Raw genomic sequence first — 17454 nt, 5'->3', positions numbered from 1 at the left:
TCAACTGAACAAACTATTTAGAGAACAGAATCTCTAATAAGTTATCTATTCCCATAAATATTCCTGAAAGTGCTGTTCAACGAGGCGCTACTATGAACATTTCACCTTCAAGTAATATTACTTTATTTCATATAAGTGTGAAAAGATGGTTGTGATAATGTCATTAACCTTTCTTCAAGGTAATTACAAATCAACCAGCTGACTAGATGTGTAATTAAAGGCCAACTCTTGCATTTTGAATCTCCCTCCAAACAATGCGTCTGGAAAGCCATGCAAAGCATCCCAGAGTCATTGCATTATCACAATGTTGCCGCTCAGTAATGTTGCCTCAACATTGCCTCGACATTGTGGTAATATTGGCTGGGACAGCTCTTGATTTGTCTTACACAAACCGCTTTATTTCAAGCTTTTATCCAGAAAAAAGGCGAAAAAAAGGGAATTTGTGTAAGCACCAATTGTGTTAGCTTAGAGCTAACACATTGATTGAAGTCAGAGTCTTTGCTTTGCATTGCTCTTTTAGCATTGTTCTCTAGTACCTGTAGCTGTTTCATCTCTGATTAAATCTTTATTAATCTCTCCTTGTTAACAACAGCAGTGAAGGACAAGAAGATGCAGGGGAGCTTGACTTTAGTGGTCTCCTTAAACATAGGTGAGAATCACATCCCATCCCTGAGTGGATTTTGTCCTTTTCAGTATTTTTAATCCCCTTTTTGGATGAGCTTTCTTTTTTTTTAACTTTATTTCAAATCTTTTGTAAATTTGGTTTGTATTAGGCTACTGTCCGAGTGGCAAGTACATGTCTACATAGGATACATTATGCTATACCAGAGGTTTTCAAATTCTTGATTCTGTGGGCTCCCCCTCACATAAAATTGATTGAAAATTGCACTCCCCCACTCCCAGCACCCCCATTTACTAAATGACAAGAAATATTAATATTACAACATAAAAGAGGTTAATAATAATGGATTTTGTTACTCCTATTGATATTCTTTGTCTTACTTTGACTTGAGAGCGCATAGAGTTAGCTATGAGCTTCAACTAAAGCCAAGTTTTTTTGTTTTTTGTTTCTTTCTTTTTTAGCCTATATTTTCTTACATTTTAATAATTGGCATTATTGAAAGTTTAGAAAGGTAGCCAAATCACTGGATTACTTCAAAAGTGAAGTAAACTTAAAAACATGATGAGTTTCAGGCAAGTTCTGGATTTGTATGGAGTTGTATAGCCTTTTTACTAAGCAGCTTTATGGATGTTAATTCGCAATGGTCATAAAATATAATGATATCCTCAGAAAGGGAAGGTCACAGTGAAATTAGAGATACACGTATAATGTCTGTATTGTCTGATTTTACAGAGTTATCACTCTGAGAAGGAGTGCAAATTTTGAAAGCACAATTTCCTTTCAGCTTGTGCAGTATCTCAGTCTCCCACTGTGCCCCCCCCACCCTGAGAGGTGTGCCTCACAGTTTGAAAACCTCTGTGCTATACCAAAGCTACTGTGGTGGCTCAAAATGAACATCATAAGGAATATTTGAGATTATACAGTACAAATACACTTAGGCAGTGACACTGTTCACTGGCGAAATTATACATTTATTTTGGGCTTGTCTCTTCTTCTCCCCTACATATTCAGAAATCAAAGGTTAGTAGAGAGAAAACCATAGGTTTTTAAATGATTAGACCTTACTGCGGGTGAGTACTGTAATCCTGTAGCGTCCCCAGCATGATATGTAGCTCTAGGAATTGGACAAGCAAGAGTGTTGGCCTACTGTAGTACGGTAACACTTCATTTGAAGGCAGCATTCCTAACTGCTCTGTCAGCAATCAGTAATGATGGAAATGGGCCTTGCATCATAAACACTCTGAGGAGACTGCTCTACACCAAGCCATGAAGTCGCCATGAACGCCACCATTATGAAGCAAAGAGCGCCATTTTGGATCATTAATGATGTGCTAATGGGCCATGGAGAAATGATGCTGTAAAATAGTGTTATCGCTACATTGTCATTTTATTTCAATTTAGAAATATAAGACAAATACCACCATGTTTATTTTGGCCTCCTTCATAATTGCCTGAAAATAAACAGATGAGAAATACAAGCAAAGAATGGAATAATACCTGATGCTATTCACCTCCAACCTTTCTGACATTTGAGAGAATGTCTATGAAAGAAACTGACTGAATGTTCTTAATGAAAAAACTAATGGATACACTCAGGACATCTCCTCTAACACCTCCGCTAACATCTCCCATAGACATGTTCATCATCTAACAGAGTCAGAGCATCTCTGAAGTGATCACTCAAACCAACAACAAAGGGATGGGCCAGTTCATAGGAGCGATAGGAAAGACACAAGTCCTTGTTAAAAATCTTTGTTGCAGGTTTCCCCTAAATCCCTGCATGCTGCATATCAACATGTTATTACACAGAAAAGTCAACCATAACAGTGTGTTGAATGACACATTTACAAGAACAAAAACTCTCCCTCATTGACCTGTGTCTGCTCCTGTGTGCTATTTTAATCCTACAATGCTGATAAAATAAAAAAGTCTTGTAGCAGTGCACAAACTAAAAGAACCCAACCCCAAATTCCTCTGTATCTCTCATTTAATATTTCCCTTTCATTTGTATGGATGGCAAATGGATGGAAATCTCAAATTTCCTGTTTCCTACTTAGAAGAAAGACCCTGATACGTGGTATTTCAGAACAGGACCTGGTCCCCAGATAGTAATAGTTAGAAATGGATAAATGCAACGAGCAGATAAATACATGATTAGGTTAATCTAACATAAGACAATTTAAAATCAACGTATTGACACTAACACAAACTTTTCTCATTTATGTAGCAGACAATGTTCTTTCACAGCAACAGGGTCTTGCCTTGTCCTACCTTGGAAATTTGAGGCATTTAGCAACCTGGGGTTTTTAGGATCTACAATTAAAAACCTACACTTTGTCAGTATTTATAGCATTTCTCAACACAGAGTTCAATGCTCATTTTGGGAAATATAATTTACAGAAAATATAACTGCTCAGTTATCTGAAAAAAAGGAAACTATTAATAAATACTTTATTTTGGGGTCTGTGTGGGGTACCTTGAACAGAGCTATTTGTAAGTTTTGCTAGTGCTACATAGCAAACGTTAGCATTAACAGCTGTTTTCTTACCAGTGTAGAAGAAACGCTGCGAGTTCAGCATCAAACTTCTGTACTTCTTATTTATGAAGCATCATCCATCCTGAGTTTTCTTCAGCGAGTCTATCATGAACATTTAGTAGGAAATCCTAGGGGGCATTTAAAAAAACATGCAGTCACAATTAACCAACAGCAAGTTCTAAATAGATTAGAGAACACCTATGTGTTTTGTATTAATAGTGCTGCTACCCTGTCACCGTTAACATATGACTCCAGAGCCAATGTTAAAACACAGGTAGACAGCTCACCATGCCCATCCCTTTGTGTGACATGTCCTGAGGAACCCTCAGCACATTACTATAGAAAAACATTCCAGTAATAAAGATAATGTAGAAGTTAAGCGTCGTCCCTCAGAGCCAGATGGAAATCTACTTTTACCAGTGCTTCAAAGTCCTTTATCCTAGAGGGTAATGAGTTGTTCCTCAGGACACGTTGCAAACACCAACCTACGGACACCTTCCCTCACATTGTTCCTTCGTGTACGGCACCACTAGGGAGCCGAAACAGCAGGATGACACTCCAGAGGTGGATGTGTGGGAGATCCTGAAGAACGCCCGTCCAGATGAGTATGAGAAGATTGCCTTTACGTATGGCATCACAGATCTGAGGGGTCTGCTGCGGAGGATGAAGAAGATCACAAAAGAGGAGAAGAAGACCGAAGGTAAATAAATCAGTGTTTTTGTTGAAAGATGAATATCAGCCTTAATGTAGGAATATCAACTTTTTTTTTTTTTTACCTCATTTTTGTCTCGTCAAAGCCTTTGCAAAGAAGCTGGAACCAGCTTACCAGGTGGATAAAGGTGGAAAGATCCGCCTGGTGGTCGATCTGGCTGACCCCACTGTTGAACTGAAGTGGTACAAGAACGGACAGGAAATCAGGCCCTCTCCTAAGTATGCAATGACCTTCTCTCCTGTGCACCTTCTACGTCTCCTCCCTTTCAACACCGCACAAATGAAAGGCATTTAAAAATGTCTTTCATTTGTGGTGACATTTCTGTATTTTTCTGGTAGTAGCACTGACCACTCAAAAGCACAATGGTTCACATGTTTTATTCCACACACAGATTTTTTTCAGTTTTTGTCCTGATTAACTCAAGCTCAAAGGCGGATCAAACATACTGAGGTCTACATTCTTACAAATACCACAACAGAAATATATTAAAACATAGTAGTGGCTTGGTAAGACCTGGTGGTCACCTTCACCATCACCGTCTTTCTTCCTCCGCACTGTGAACCATTGCCAACAAATAACATTCTCTCGACTCTAATGTGGCTCTAAATCAGCTTCCACATATTTGTTAGGATGGTTATGAATTCACCGACCTCTCTATAATAAATGGCCCCAGAGCTACATTTGGGTGTAAATGTAGTGCAAGATGTCAATTGTTGCTATTAACTGTTGTATATGTCCTCTGTACAGGAAAAAGGCGGTACCTCCTTCACAGGTCTTTAACCAAGTCTGGCTTTGATACAGATTTAATAGATGCTAAAATCACATAGTAAATAATAAAACTCGGCTGAAAGGATATGAAAGTAATTGCTTTTCATGTTTTGCAACCATCTTTTTGGTGCAATCCTTAAGCATTGATTACATGTGCAGACTCAGGAATCATAATACAAGACAAAGTGAGCAACAACAAAAAATGAAAATAGTAGTGTAACAAATCTTCAAATATTTTTATATAACCCAGTGAGAAGGCAGAAATTAAAAAAAAAAAAAAATTCTAAAACTTTAAGCTGCTATTACTAATATTTTTATATTAAATGAATCAAACGACCATATATCATGTGACATCACGAACGATGATGAACATTGTGGAACAGTTACACAGCCAGATATTTCTGGTGGAGACCAAAGCAGGGCTAAAAGGAGAGCATTACTCTAAATGGATTCTAATATAGTGGATGTTTAAATAAGCCACAGTTTGCCCTGTTAATTTTGAAGCTGATATGTTGTTGCTTACAGTTTGTTCCAGCTGTCTCTTACGCTCAAAGATTCCCGTTTTATCTCATAGGAAGGCAGCATATCGCTCTTTGATGATAAGGCTAATACCAATTGTAGTTGAAAGACATCGATTCTGCCTTTAAAAGCGTTTGTGTACAGAATCTTGGAATAGATGGAAATGGGATTACAGATTAGTAGTGTTGTAAACTAGATAAATTTCATGGCTAACATGACGCACATGAACACAAAGGTGTCAGGTTATGTAGTTTTAAGGACCCAAATGCAGACTATTTGAAAAGATGATTTAATAAATGAAGAAAAAACTGAAACTTACAAAAACGGTGAACAGGGGGAAAACTCAAAATCCAAAATGAGGGTAAAACAGGATACAACAGAGGAACACTGGGACAAAACAGGAGTACAACAGAAAAACCCAAATACTCAAAGAATCAGGAGCAGAAACACGGGAAACTCAGGCGTAGAGTGACACAGGACGAACTGACAAAGGAGAGAAAGGGGAGCACAGAGACTAAATAGACACGAGGGTGATAGAACACAGGTGAAACACATCAGGGCGGGGCAGACAATCACAAAGGAGGGAACAAGACAAAGACAGGAAGTAGTTTCAAAATACAACAGGAAATTAATAAAGTCCAAACATAAGGTCAAAAAAAAACCATAAATAACAGAAGTCCAAACACAGTCCTTCAGGGAAGATCATGATAAAAGGTCTGTTCAAAGCCATGCAAAGTTAAAGCCATCTGGGAGGTTATTGCTGTTTTCTGGCTTTGGTCTCCTGTGGCATTTTCTCCAGGGCTCCCTGTTCTGAAGACTTTACTATAAAGCACTGTCTGTTTCTCTCTTTTGTTTCTCTTTGTTGTAACACTATTGCTGCCTACATACTGTACCCCTCCAGGCATGATGTCTCTCTGTCTTTGTCTACCTGTCTGTCTGTTTATTTGTCTGTAATATTATGGTGCTCCTTCCTGTCTGTGGCTCAATTCTGGCTCCACTGCTGATCTTTAGTCAAAGGAAGTAAGTCCATCCATACAGTCAGTTTTCATTTCACCATGTCACAGTTCTGGTGTAACCATGTCTTCTTCGTTTAGTCTGATTTCTGGCTTTGTGCAGTGCATTTGATGCATGTTGACTGAACGATGACATTGCAGTTTTGTACACACTATTGCATTGTGATTTCAAGAGTAAGTTTTGGTTTCTGTAGCCAACTCTAAAGATAACTTTACCTTTCTTTCACTTAATATATTGGAACAATATCCATTCATATCTTAGGACTACTGTATATTGGCTAGTATGTTGCCATATGTTACCACAGTTTCCTTAGGTAAGCAGTGATGCAACTAATGGACTTCCTGTTCAGGTATATCTTTGAGCATAAGGGCACACAAAGGATTATGGTCATCAACAACTGCGGCATGAATGATGACGCAGCCTACTCTGTAGCTGCAGGAGACGAGAAGTGCTCCACAGAGCTGTTTGTCAAAGGTATCTCCATTAAATGTGAATAATCAAAGATGTCTGAGAAATTGTACTTAAACTTGCCAATCAATCTGACTTGCGTCTTCTCGTGTCTTACAGAGTTACCAGTTAAGATAGTTAAAGGTATTGAGCCTGTGAAGACCACGGTGAATGAGAGGATTGAGCTGGAGTGCGAGGTGTCAGAGGAAGGTGCTCAGGTCAAATGGTAAGACTGCTTTTAAAAATGACCATTGAAAGATGCTATGGGTAAACTATGCATTTTATATTTGTATGTTACCAGGTTATATATAAAAGATTGCTTTACGAATGAAAGGAGATATTTGTAAGTTTTGTAAGCTTTACAAATGATCTCAATGGGAGTCAATGTCAACACTAAATATAAAACCGTCAATGTTAGAGGGAGACATGTTTATTAAGAACTCTTTAAGCTGTTACCCATGGAGTGTTTGTACATGTCAGTATTTAAAATGCTCCTTCCTCCTTCAGGATGAAGAACGGTGTGGAGGTTCCAACAGGAGTTCGTTCCAGATACAGAGTTAAGTGTGAGGGAACCAAACACTTCTTGGTGATTGATGACGCCTCCAGAGAAGACACTGGGACATACTCCATCATGGCTTCTGGTGGCACGTCTGAAGCTCACGTACAGGTTGACTGTATGTAGCATCCTGAATATTTTAAAATATTTTTTCATTGCTTGCAATCTTTTTCGAGAAATTGGAGGTAATGATTTGCTTTGTTTGTTATCTACTACTGCGCTCCTCTTTAGTGAAACCACTGAAGATCTACCAGGACCTGCAGGATGTCACAGTGAAGCTGGGTCAACCACTCAAACTGCACTGTGAGATCTACCCAGGCAACGTCCCAGGCCGTTGGTACAGGAACGGACAGCTGATCCAGCCCAATGACCGCATCAACATCGTACACAGAAATAAGTATGTCGTCTCTGTTAAACTCAGTAAATAAAATCAATTTCAAACAGCAGATAAGAAACATTATTTTGGTTTTTCAGGGTTCACCGACTTGAAATCGAGGCCACCTCTCTTCACGATGCAGGAGATTACACTTTTGTACCTGAGGGATATTCACAGAGCCTCTCCGCCAAAGTTCACATCATTGGTACAAACAAAAATAATGCTTCTCTGGATTGAAGCTCCTTAAAAATCTTTTTTCATATCTATTTATGATCTGATTTGGTTTTTGCAGACCCTCCAAGGGTGCACTTGGAGAGCTTGAACTTCCCAGACAACACTGTGACAATTGTGGCAGGAAACAAACTTCGCTTGGAGATCCCTATCAGTGGAGAACCAGCACCCAGAGTGGTGTGGATGAAAGGAGAACGGGTGAGCTTCGACCCTAGTAGTCTCTCAGTCAACAGATCACAGCAAAAGACTAAATTCAAATTACTTGTAGACTTCCCTCTTTTGTCTCTGGCACTCAGGCCCAAGCCCATTGGCTCCTACTGAATATATACATTTTTTTAAAAATAGTTAAAAATGTATTCATTCATTTTTAAAGGCTAGATGTAAATAGTGCATTTGTTTGGGACTATTTTCAGTGGTGGATTACTGTAATACCCACTTGGAGTTAGTATATCCAGCTGCAGGACATGAATGAATGTGTGAATGTGAATTGACTCAAAATAAACTACAGCACCTGTGTTCAATGTAATGAAGGAACATGTCACCCAGTGCAACAATGTGCTTCTTTAATCTGTTTAATAGTTTTTGGACCAGAATGGAACTCATGATTCATGTTGGTCGTAGGATAATTCATGTTTTGGTGATAAGTCTTGGTCTTTTCGTGGGATTTCTGGTAGTCACCAAGCTTTCTATTTGACTTCATTTTAAAGGCTTGGAGAGTACATGTACTTTTTTCTGTCTCTTTTGTCTCAGGTCATTCTTGAGTCAGGCCACCGTGTCCGAGCTGAAACATACGGCGATCAGACCAGTCTGACAATTGAAGTCACAGAGAGGGAGGACACAGGGAACTACAAGATAGTCCTGCAGAATGAGGCTGGTGAGGCCACAGCCTGCGTCAAAGTCAAGGTTGTAGGTAAGAGATCACAAAACACTTAAACCAAAAGACCACGGAGGGAAATTTGTTTCTTGAATCCTTAATAAAAGCTTGTGTTGTCTGTAGACATTCCTGACCCTCCAGAGGCTCCCTTGGTCCCAGTGGTGGGTGGTGATTGGTGCTCTATGACATGGGAACCACCAAAATATGACGGAGCTTCACCAATTTTGGGTAAACTCTTTTATTTATAACCACAGTTTAAATGTACAGTATGTGTTGGTTTTAAGTGTCCAGCTTTATGACCGACCTTTAAAGGTTACTTCATCGAGAGGAAAAAGAAACAGAGCTCCAGATGGATGAGACTGAACTTTGACCTGATCAAAGAAACATTATTTGAACCCAAGAAGATGATTGAAGGAGTGCCATACGAAGTGCGCATCTTTGCAGTCAATGCTATTGGTGTGTCCAAGCCCAGTGAACCATCTAAAGCCTTTACTCCCCTCGGTGAGTAGCTTAAATGTCTCCACTTAGCAGTCTGAACGTTGGATTCTGAGCTGTTACTGTCAATAGTCTGTCCAGGAAAGTATTACACCCTTACATAAGGCTTCAGTTTACTTAACAACAGTCTCCTAATAATGGAAGAAATTTAGAAGTGTGGGCCTATGATAGTGCATATGTGCGATCTGCCCTTGGTACCCCAGCAACGCAGCTGTTCCTCCCCATACCCCACCATCCCAAGCATTCTCACTGTGACCTCCACTGGACACGCAGGAGCTTTAGAGGATATTAAATATGTCTTTATAATGGCTGCCAAATCATCTGCGGCTTAGAGGTTTAGGAGATCAGGTCTGTCAGAGGGTTCAATAGGAGTTAAGTATGATTCAGAACACAAGAATAGATGGCAAGAGCAGGAACTAATGAGAGCTGACAGAGAGTGATAACATACCAGCCAGAGAGAGAGGCGCCTTGCTCGTGTGCTTGTGACTTGCCAAAATGGATGTTTTCCGATCTTTTCCATATCCATTGTTGTAAATCAAATGAAAGACCTTTTGATCCCTGCAACCTCCATCTCCTCTCAGCTGTGACCAGTGAGCCCACCATGCTGGTTGTGGACGATGTCACCGACACCACAGTGACTGTAAAGTGGCGCCCGCCTGAAACCATCGGAGCTGCTGGTCTGGACGGATACTTAGTGGAGTACTGCATAGAAGGAAGTGAGTCAGCCTCAAATCCACTAAAGGCCCCTACAGACTGTGTTTTTGGGCTGCGCCGGAGAGAAACACCCCCGACAATGTTTTTATCACTTGTGATCATTTGCACTTACTTTGTCTGCGACGTTTCAGTCCCCAGGTGCACCTCACTTTGCCAAACAGCACCGGTACCATACACATGTGTGTGCGTACATACACAGAGCTCACCATTCAGACAGCACCAGCAGCACTTCCCAGCATCCTTGTAAATCAATCAAGTCAATGACTTTTTATAATTGTAAACAAAAATAGTGTGTTTAGAAATGTCAAAGAATAAATTAGACGCTTGTATTAGAATGCACGGTGAGACACATGAATCCTCAAAATGTGCTTGGATTGGTATATCCGTTGTAAGAAACTGTTTAAATTGCATTGCTGCAGAATGACTGAGATTTAAAATTGACACCAAGGCCCCACAATCCACCAGACAGTGACATTCAAATATCCAATAAACCTATAAGGTTGCTGTCATTGCACAGTGTATAGGGGCCTTATGTTTTCTGTGCACTTATCTGTCATAATCTCATGAAACAGTAAATTAATTCAACTGGACTGTGTTTTTTCCTACAGCTGATGATTGGGTAGTATCCAACAAGGAGCTGACGGAGAAAACCAGGTACACTATCACTGGGCTGAGCCCTGGGTGTAAAATCTTAGTCCGAGTCAAGGCCATGAATGCTGCTGGAGCCAGCGCTCCGCGGACCCTTCAGCACTCTATCCTGATCAAAGAGGTTATTGGTGAGCTCTGAGAGGTTTATAATGTGTTGTATATTCAAATGCAACTTGGATATTTCGGATGAAAAGGTTGAATCAAACATTTGATACTCGCACCTTCTGGTCTGTTTCCCCCTCAGAACCACCCAAGATCCGCGTCCCCCGACACTTGAAGCAGACATACACTCGCAGAGTTGGAGAAGCAGTCAACCTTGTGGTGCCATTTATGGTAAAATCCCAGCTCCATTGATGTTATGCATCTCAGAGCAGAACACTTAACCAAAGCCGCTCTGTGTGATGTCTGTAGGGCAAACCCAGGCCGAAGGTCGTCTGGATGAAGGACGGTAAGCCCATAGAGCCTTCCCATGTCAACATCCGTAACACAGACTGCGACAGCATCATCTTCATCCGTAAAGCAGAACGCAGCCACTCTGGGAAGTATGAGATGACAGTGCAGGTTGAAAACCATGTGGACACAGCTATTATTGACATACAAATCGTAGGTGAGCGATATACCACCATTATTTTTTACAACTGACACTGCTTCAAAATCCAATAATATTAATCCTTGTCATAACATTGGAAAGACCAAACTGTCTGCTCATTGTCCTTTCACTGATTGTTAGACCTACCTGGACCTCCCCACAGTGTGACAATTGAAGATGTATGGGGAGGAAATGTGGCTCTGGTCTGGACTCCTCCGAAAGATTGCGGCAATGCCCCAATAACAGGCTACACCATTCAAAAAGCAGACAAGAAGACAATGGTAGAAGATTAGGATTTATACTTAGACTGAAGCTGCACAAGAAATGTCCTAAACATACAGTAGGTCTGTGCAGAATTTACATCACATGCTTTACTCTGCTTTTTCAGGAGTGGTACACATGCATTGAGCACTACCATCGCACCTGCATCACCATCACAGAGCTGGTGGTTGGGAACGAGTACTTCTTCAGGATCTTCTCAGAGAACATGTGTGGCCTGAGCGAAGCGGCCACCCAAACCAAAAAAAGTGCTCTCATCGTCAAAGAAGGTACAACTGACTGTGGTATTAGCGAGTCAAAGTGTGTGAGTTTGTGTGTGTGGAGGGGTGAGATATGAGGAAAAAGTGGTCTTGTCTGTTGAAATGCTTATTAAGATTGCATGTAAAGTTTGTATTTGCCCTTTCGGAGGCAAAACTCAGATGATCCCTGACTTTAAAAAACTAATGATTTCTGATGTGGGTGGGAAATGCTTCCAAAGTGAAAACTCTGGAAGGAATCACACTGATATCACATGTAATAAAGCTGTTGTTTCATTTATTGACCTCTGCTTTCACAGCTGTTATCTGAAAGGTACTGTCAGTGATGTTTTCCACCCTAAAGTGAGACCGTCTCACTTTCAAATCTAACAGGGGTCGGGCTATGACTGACAGGCCTTTAAACGTTGGTGTCTCAGTCTCAGCCGATGATAAATAAAGAAACATTGTCTTTTCCTCATCACATAGGGAATTCCCCACATGAATTCCCCCCTCATGATACCGCTCAGCACCAGTATCATGCACAACCCCATTCCTTTACCCTTCCCCCCACAGGCATGCAGGTGAAAACACCCGAGTACATCGACCACGATTTCAAGGAGGCGCCAAAGTTCACACAGCCGCTGATCAACACTTTTGCCATCGCTGGCTACAATACTACTCTGAACTGTAGTGTCCGTGCCAACCCAAGGGTAGGTGGGAGAACGCAGGTAAAAACGGTGTATGTATAGACCACACATTATACTCAGGTAAATATTCAAGTGCGTTATGGTGTAGTAGAGCACCTATTCTCTTTGTAGTGTGACAAAACAAAGCCATTTTAAGACAGTATTATAATATCAGATTTTAAAGGATGGTTCCGGTTAATTGAAACTTGGATCAACTTTTTATAGTTTTATTGTTTTAGAAATTATGGACAAATCTGCAAGAAAAGATCTAAGAATTATGATGCAAGAGTGAATGGATTCTAGTATTAAGACTGGGGGGTTATGCAGACACTTGCTCCAATCTGTCTGTTGGATTAATCATCATCATGCTGCTGATGTTTCTGTGTCTGCCTGCAGGCCAAAGTGATCTGGATGAAGAATAAGATAGTCATTGTCGACGACCCACGCTACCGCATGTTTAGCAACCAGGGAGTATGTACTCTGGAGATCAGGAAGCCCAGCCCATATGACGGTGGCTTATACTCCTGCAGGGCCATCAATGACCTGGGAGAGGCCCAAGTGGACTGCAAGCTGGAGGTCAAAGGTCAGTGTGGAGCAGGAGGTCAGCCCGTGTGCCTCCCCGGGTACCTGTCTGGATCTAAGTGTAAAGTTCTTCTTATTTTCTTTCTTCATTTCTTTTTTCTACTCTTTATTAGTCGTATCTTTGCTCAAATTATAAAGCATCCCTCACCTTTTGAGGATATTTGCTTTTTTGGCTGCCTCAGAAAAAGGCAAACAGTTCATCATTTACTATTACAGTCAATCTGTAAAGACTCTACAGAAGCAAAGGCGACTTTTGGAAACCAACTCCACCAGGGTACTGTAGTGTTTGAACTGTGTGTTACAGTCACCCAAAGGGCTGACCATATATGCGGTGGACATGTAAGTATCTGGATTGGGTTGCACCAGCTATTCGTAAATTCCTTAGCCAACTTAAATTTCTTTTCTAGGTTGAAAAGAAATTATTGAAGCACTTTGAAAAGCATTTTACTTCTTTGAAAGATGCTACAAAAATAAATTTTGATGATTGTTTGATGAAGTGATTTTATGTGTGATTAATTAATAAAATTAAAAAAGGTAGTTTTTATTTGGTGATTTACCAAATTGGTTTGCACCATTAAAACTTGTCTGAGCTAGTAAAGACTTCGGTAATGTGTGAATCAGCTGCTAGGAAACATCCGTAAGGCTGTCCAATTGAAACCAATCAACTCTGTAAACGGGAAGTTACTGTTTAGTATCAGGAGCCATAACAGCATCCAAAAATAAAAGCTTCATTAGGCCTAACTATATATTAAACTTAAGCGTTTAAACATGTAGGTATGACTTATTTTTATTTTTTATGACTTAAATTATGTTTCATGATTTATTCATGCTTACATTAATTCATCAGCGTTAGTAACATTCATACTGTTTAAAATGAATGGAAAATATCCAGCAATGCTAACCTGGCTAACGTTTTTCGGTCATTTAGTCGTATGTTATTAGCATTAGCATTTTTGTATGTTTATAAACAGCATTTTATCATGTGTCAGGTCAGATTTGTCAACCACATTCCATATTTCTTTCACTCTTCACTCTAATTTAGTCACATACTGTATTAGCAAGCTAATGTTAGCTCTGTCAATTAGCTACTCAACAGTTAGCTACACCTGGCAGTTACTGAATTTAAACATATATCTCTGTATAAGAGGTAGTTTGTGTGGTGCAACCGGTTTTAATGTAATGATGTGTAATTATCCACTTAGTGAACACTTGGCGAGGTTTGAACTTACGAACATCTGGTGCAACGGACTCCTGGAGACCATTTTCAACATGAAATACATACAAATAATGACATAATAATAATAATCCGTTCATGTGTGTGCAGTGCACATAATATCTGGTGGCACTTCTCCATCACTACAACATGTAGAGGTTTATTCCCTTGTGTTTCTATCCAGCCCAGTCCATCCAGCCATCTTGTTCATCATCACAACACACCACCTCAACACACAGTCTGTCACACCTCAGTAGACATAACATATAGAGCTTTGATGTTTTTGTGTTGTATTATTCAATGTCTCCATCTTAAACTATTCTCCACAGATTCCAGTGTGTCCTATGTGCCACACGGTTAACTCCTCATATAAAAGAGTTCAGTAATAACAGTATTCCCTGGTGAACGCATATAACTCCATGTAAACATTTTGTTAACCCCTCTTCTCTTCTCTCTCCCCCAGTCCAAACTCAAGAATTGTGAATGTATGTTCTCATATAAGGTAAGCTTTCATATGGTTTTGGCATATGAAGCTTATGTCATTCATTATGCATCTTTCAGCCAGCCTTTGTAACCTCGCTTTTCTCAGTCAGTGCGACTGTAGCAGCTTTTTCTTCCTCAAGAAAACAGGACCAAGTGAAAGAACATGTGAAATTGAGCTTTAATGAAACCAGATTTGCATGACAGCTTTTTCTAAATTCTGAATTCTCCAAGATCCCCTTATCGATCTGACTTTAATTAATAACCGTATTTTGAGTATTTTAATTGAAATTGTGTGAATTTAAAGACTACCTGTCATGTAACAAGTGCCACAGAAAAGGTGAGTAAAAAGAGTACAAAGTTTTGCAAACTTTCTAACGGTTGTCAAAAAATCCAGAGCAGCATCTGTTGAAACTGAAACTGAATCTATATACAGCTGTTGAATAAAACCACATTGGATCAAAGAGCAAACTAACTCCAGGTATTTACCACATTGTGTTTGGAACTGCCTCATTAGTGAAGACAGCACTTCTCCCTGAGTTAGGCTAATGCTTGTTGCAGATGACTAAAGCTGTTTTCATTCATCTGGATTTTTGCAAAAAAAAAAAAAAAAAATCTTTACATGTATTGTATTGTATTTCAGTGGAATCAGCTGCATCTTTTCTCCTAATTCTGCAAGTCTGAGCAGATGTAAGCTCCGTCCCAATTCCCAACTACACACTAATTGTAAGCAGGTTTTGATTATATAGTAATGAATATAAAGAGTAAGAAAAAAATAAAAGTGTATGCTAAATAAAACTAAATAAATAAATCGCTTGATTTTTAAGTGTGCTGTTGATGGACACTATTGTCCCATAATGCATTGCACTGGAAAATATTAGAACAAATTCTTTCCCCAGGAAAGTTTGCTGTTGATTTGCAAGAAGATGAAAGTTGGCACAAACATTCATGGTCCCCAGAGGATGAATCCTAGTGACCTTGATGACCCCCTGACATTTCATGTAGCATAATCTGAAGATCAAATTTTTTCACTTAGCCAGTAAAATATGGAAATATCTATCAGACGGATTGGCACCACGAGGTTGACATTTGTAGTTAAAAGTGTCAACAACTATTGAGTAGATCACCATAAAATCTGGTGCTGACATTCATGGTTTATGATCAAATACCTGTTAGACCGATGAAATATTAAGATAACGAACATGGGAAAGATCACACCTGTTTAACCTTAACAAAATTAACATCTATCTGCATAAAAACAGTATGCTAAGACAATTAGTATATAGTATGGAATGGGGACACACTGATTTAGAAACTGTGAACTGTATACATGGACTATTCTGACCACCTCTCTTCTCTCTTTTCACTCCAGTGTTGTGAACATCTGGCCTCTTTGCCCTTTCTTCTTCTTTGCATTTTTTGCATTTTTGCTTGATCAGCCTGTTGCTCTTCAGCTTTCTCCCTCTCCTTCCTCTTTCTGTTCTTCCTTCTTCACATCTGCCTCTGTGCCTCCCAACAATATTATAAGAGCTTTTCCTCTTGTCCCCCAGGAGGGTTCACCTTCTACGAACTCATGCAACGCGGAGTGCCCCTAAACCTGATTGACAAGTACATGAACGAGGTGAAGATTGTCGAGCAGGAGAAGTAAAATCGGACAGAGCGTAATGAGACACTTAGCTTTGCAGACATCTACCGCCACTAGTGATCCTCTTCTCTCACCTACACTGAGGTTGGCGGCCTGAAAGCGGATGGAGGGACGGTGGTGGAGGGATGGCGAGACGGATGGAGGGGTGTGGGCGAGGGTGTACTGGTCTGTGGCGTGGCATGCTGTGTGCGGGTTTGGAGCTAGTTACCATAGGAAAAAAAAAAGAAAAAAAAAAGCCAGTTCACTTCTTTGTCACCCTCTTGTGTTTGAAAGACTCTGTGTCAGCTCAGATGCATGTCGGCAGCTTTTTGGCTCTAGCTTTGATAAGTTCATGTAGTGTGTAAAAAAAATATATATATACATATAACATATACAAAACACATATAGTACAAACAGTGACACACACCTACAGTATTTACATGCTGATTTTTGCTGGGAGTGCTTGTTGAAGGCGATAAGTTCTTTCTGGGGTCTGAAAGAAAGGAAAACAGAATGTATAAACAAAGGTTTGGTGTTTGTATGGTGAACTTCTATGTGGCAAGAAAAATGAAAATAGACTTGAGTAACGTTGGATAAATGAATGTGTTGAACCTTCTTCGGAAGATGATTCACATTGATATTTGTTAATTTCATTCTCTGTGTAGGTTATTTATGTCTAATAGAAAATGTAGAGGTTTAAACACAGCCCATATTTGCATGACACATTATGATTTTTGAATTCCTCTTGGACTTGAGGCTTGATTGAGGCTCAGTCATGTGTGCATGCCTTTACCTTTGTAATTATGACCCATGGATTACAATAAATGGTAAATTTGAAAAATCATACTGTTTCCTGCTGTGACTTCTCTTTTTGTGTGGATCCACCTCATCTGTTTTGAAAACAAGTGTTTTCATCAAGGGCTCATTGTTGGACAAATTTATTAAGGAACACAAGGTGGACCAAAAATGTGGTTCCTAAATAGATGTTTATAATGTGATTGATTACTCTCTCCACCCCATCATATACTTCCGGCTATATTGGACTGACACATAATATTAGAATAATAGAAAAGCGAGATCTCATGATCTCATGATTATGAGATACATCAGGTTTTTAAGATTTCTTCAGTATCAAAGTAATTCAGTGACAGCTGTCAGTACATCTAATGGTACATAGCAGAAAGGAACTGTAGTAATTTATTTTTCAAAATGTAAACAAATAGAATAAAAAACTCAAATTGCAGTCCATAGTA

General features: G+C 39.7%; 1 protein-coding gene across 9 annotated transcripts in view; it reads left to right on the top strand.

Annotated features, from left to right (window-relative positions):
- The window catches only part of mybpc1 (myosin binding protein C1), a 30694-nt gene extending 13649 nt beyond the window's left edge, over positions 1-17045 (top strand). For 7 of the 9 annotated variants that reach the window (XM_087174496.1, XM_023408172.2, XM_087174500.1 and 4 more), the window contains 21 exons: positions 593-649; positions 3692-3858; positions 3956-4088; positions 6521-6645; positions 6739-6844; positions 7126-7292; positions 7406-7571; positions 7649-7755; positions 7843-7979; positions 8532-8691; positions 8779-8883; positions 8968-9156; positions 9732-9866; positions 10473-10640; positions 10757-10845; positions 10924-11119; positions 11243-11382; positions 11490-11649; positions 12190-12326; positions 12699-12885; positions 16128-17045. In XM_087174496.1, coding sequence (XP_087030622.1) covers positions 593-649; positions 3692-3858; positions 3956-4088; positions 6521-6645; positions 6739-6844; positions 7126-7292; positions 7406-7571; positions 7649-7755; positions 7843-7979; positions 8532-8691; positions 8779-8883; positions 8968-9156; positions 9732-9866; positions 10473-10640; positions 10757-10845; positions 10924-11119; positions 11243-11382; positions 11490-11649; positions 12190-12326; positions 12699-12885; positions 16128-16225 — 2929 coding nt within the window. In that variant the 3' untranslated portion in view covers positions 16226-17045. Of the gene's footprint in view, positions 1-592; positions 650-3691; positions 3859-3955; positions 4089-6520; positions 6646-6738; positions 6845-7125; positions 7293-7405; positions 7572-7648; positions 7756-7842; positions 7980-8531; positions 8692-8778; positions 8884-8967; positions 9157-9731; positions 9867-10472; positions 10641-10756; positions 10846-10923; positions 11120-11242; positions 11383-11489; positions 11650-12189; positions 12327-12698; positions 12886-14560; positions 14600-16127 lie in introns of all 9 variants that reach the window. The other 2 variants (XM_087174497.1, XM_023408175.2) reach the window with 2 other exon arrangements.
- The last annotated feature ends 409 nt before the right edge of the window (positions 17046-17454 follow it).

This window comes from Seriola lalandi, unplaced genomic scaffold (assembly GCF_002814215.2).
Source record: "Seriola lalandi dorsalis isolate HSWRI2012SDOR001 ecotype SW California unplaced genomic scaffold, Sedor1 jcf7180002054357, whole genome shotgun sequence".
Taxonomy (NCBI): Eukaryota; Metazoa; Chordata; class Actinopteri; order Carangiformes; family Carangidae; genus Seriola; species Seriola lalandi.
The sequence above is the reverse complement of the archived record's forward strand: the minus strand, read 5'-3'. Positions and strand labels throughout refer to the sequence as shown.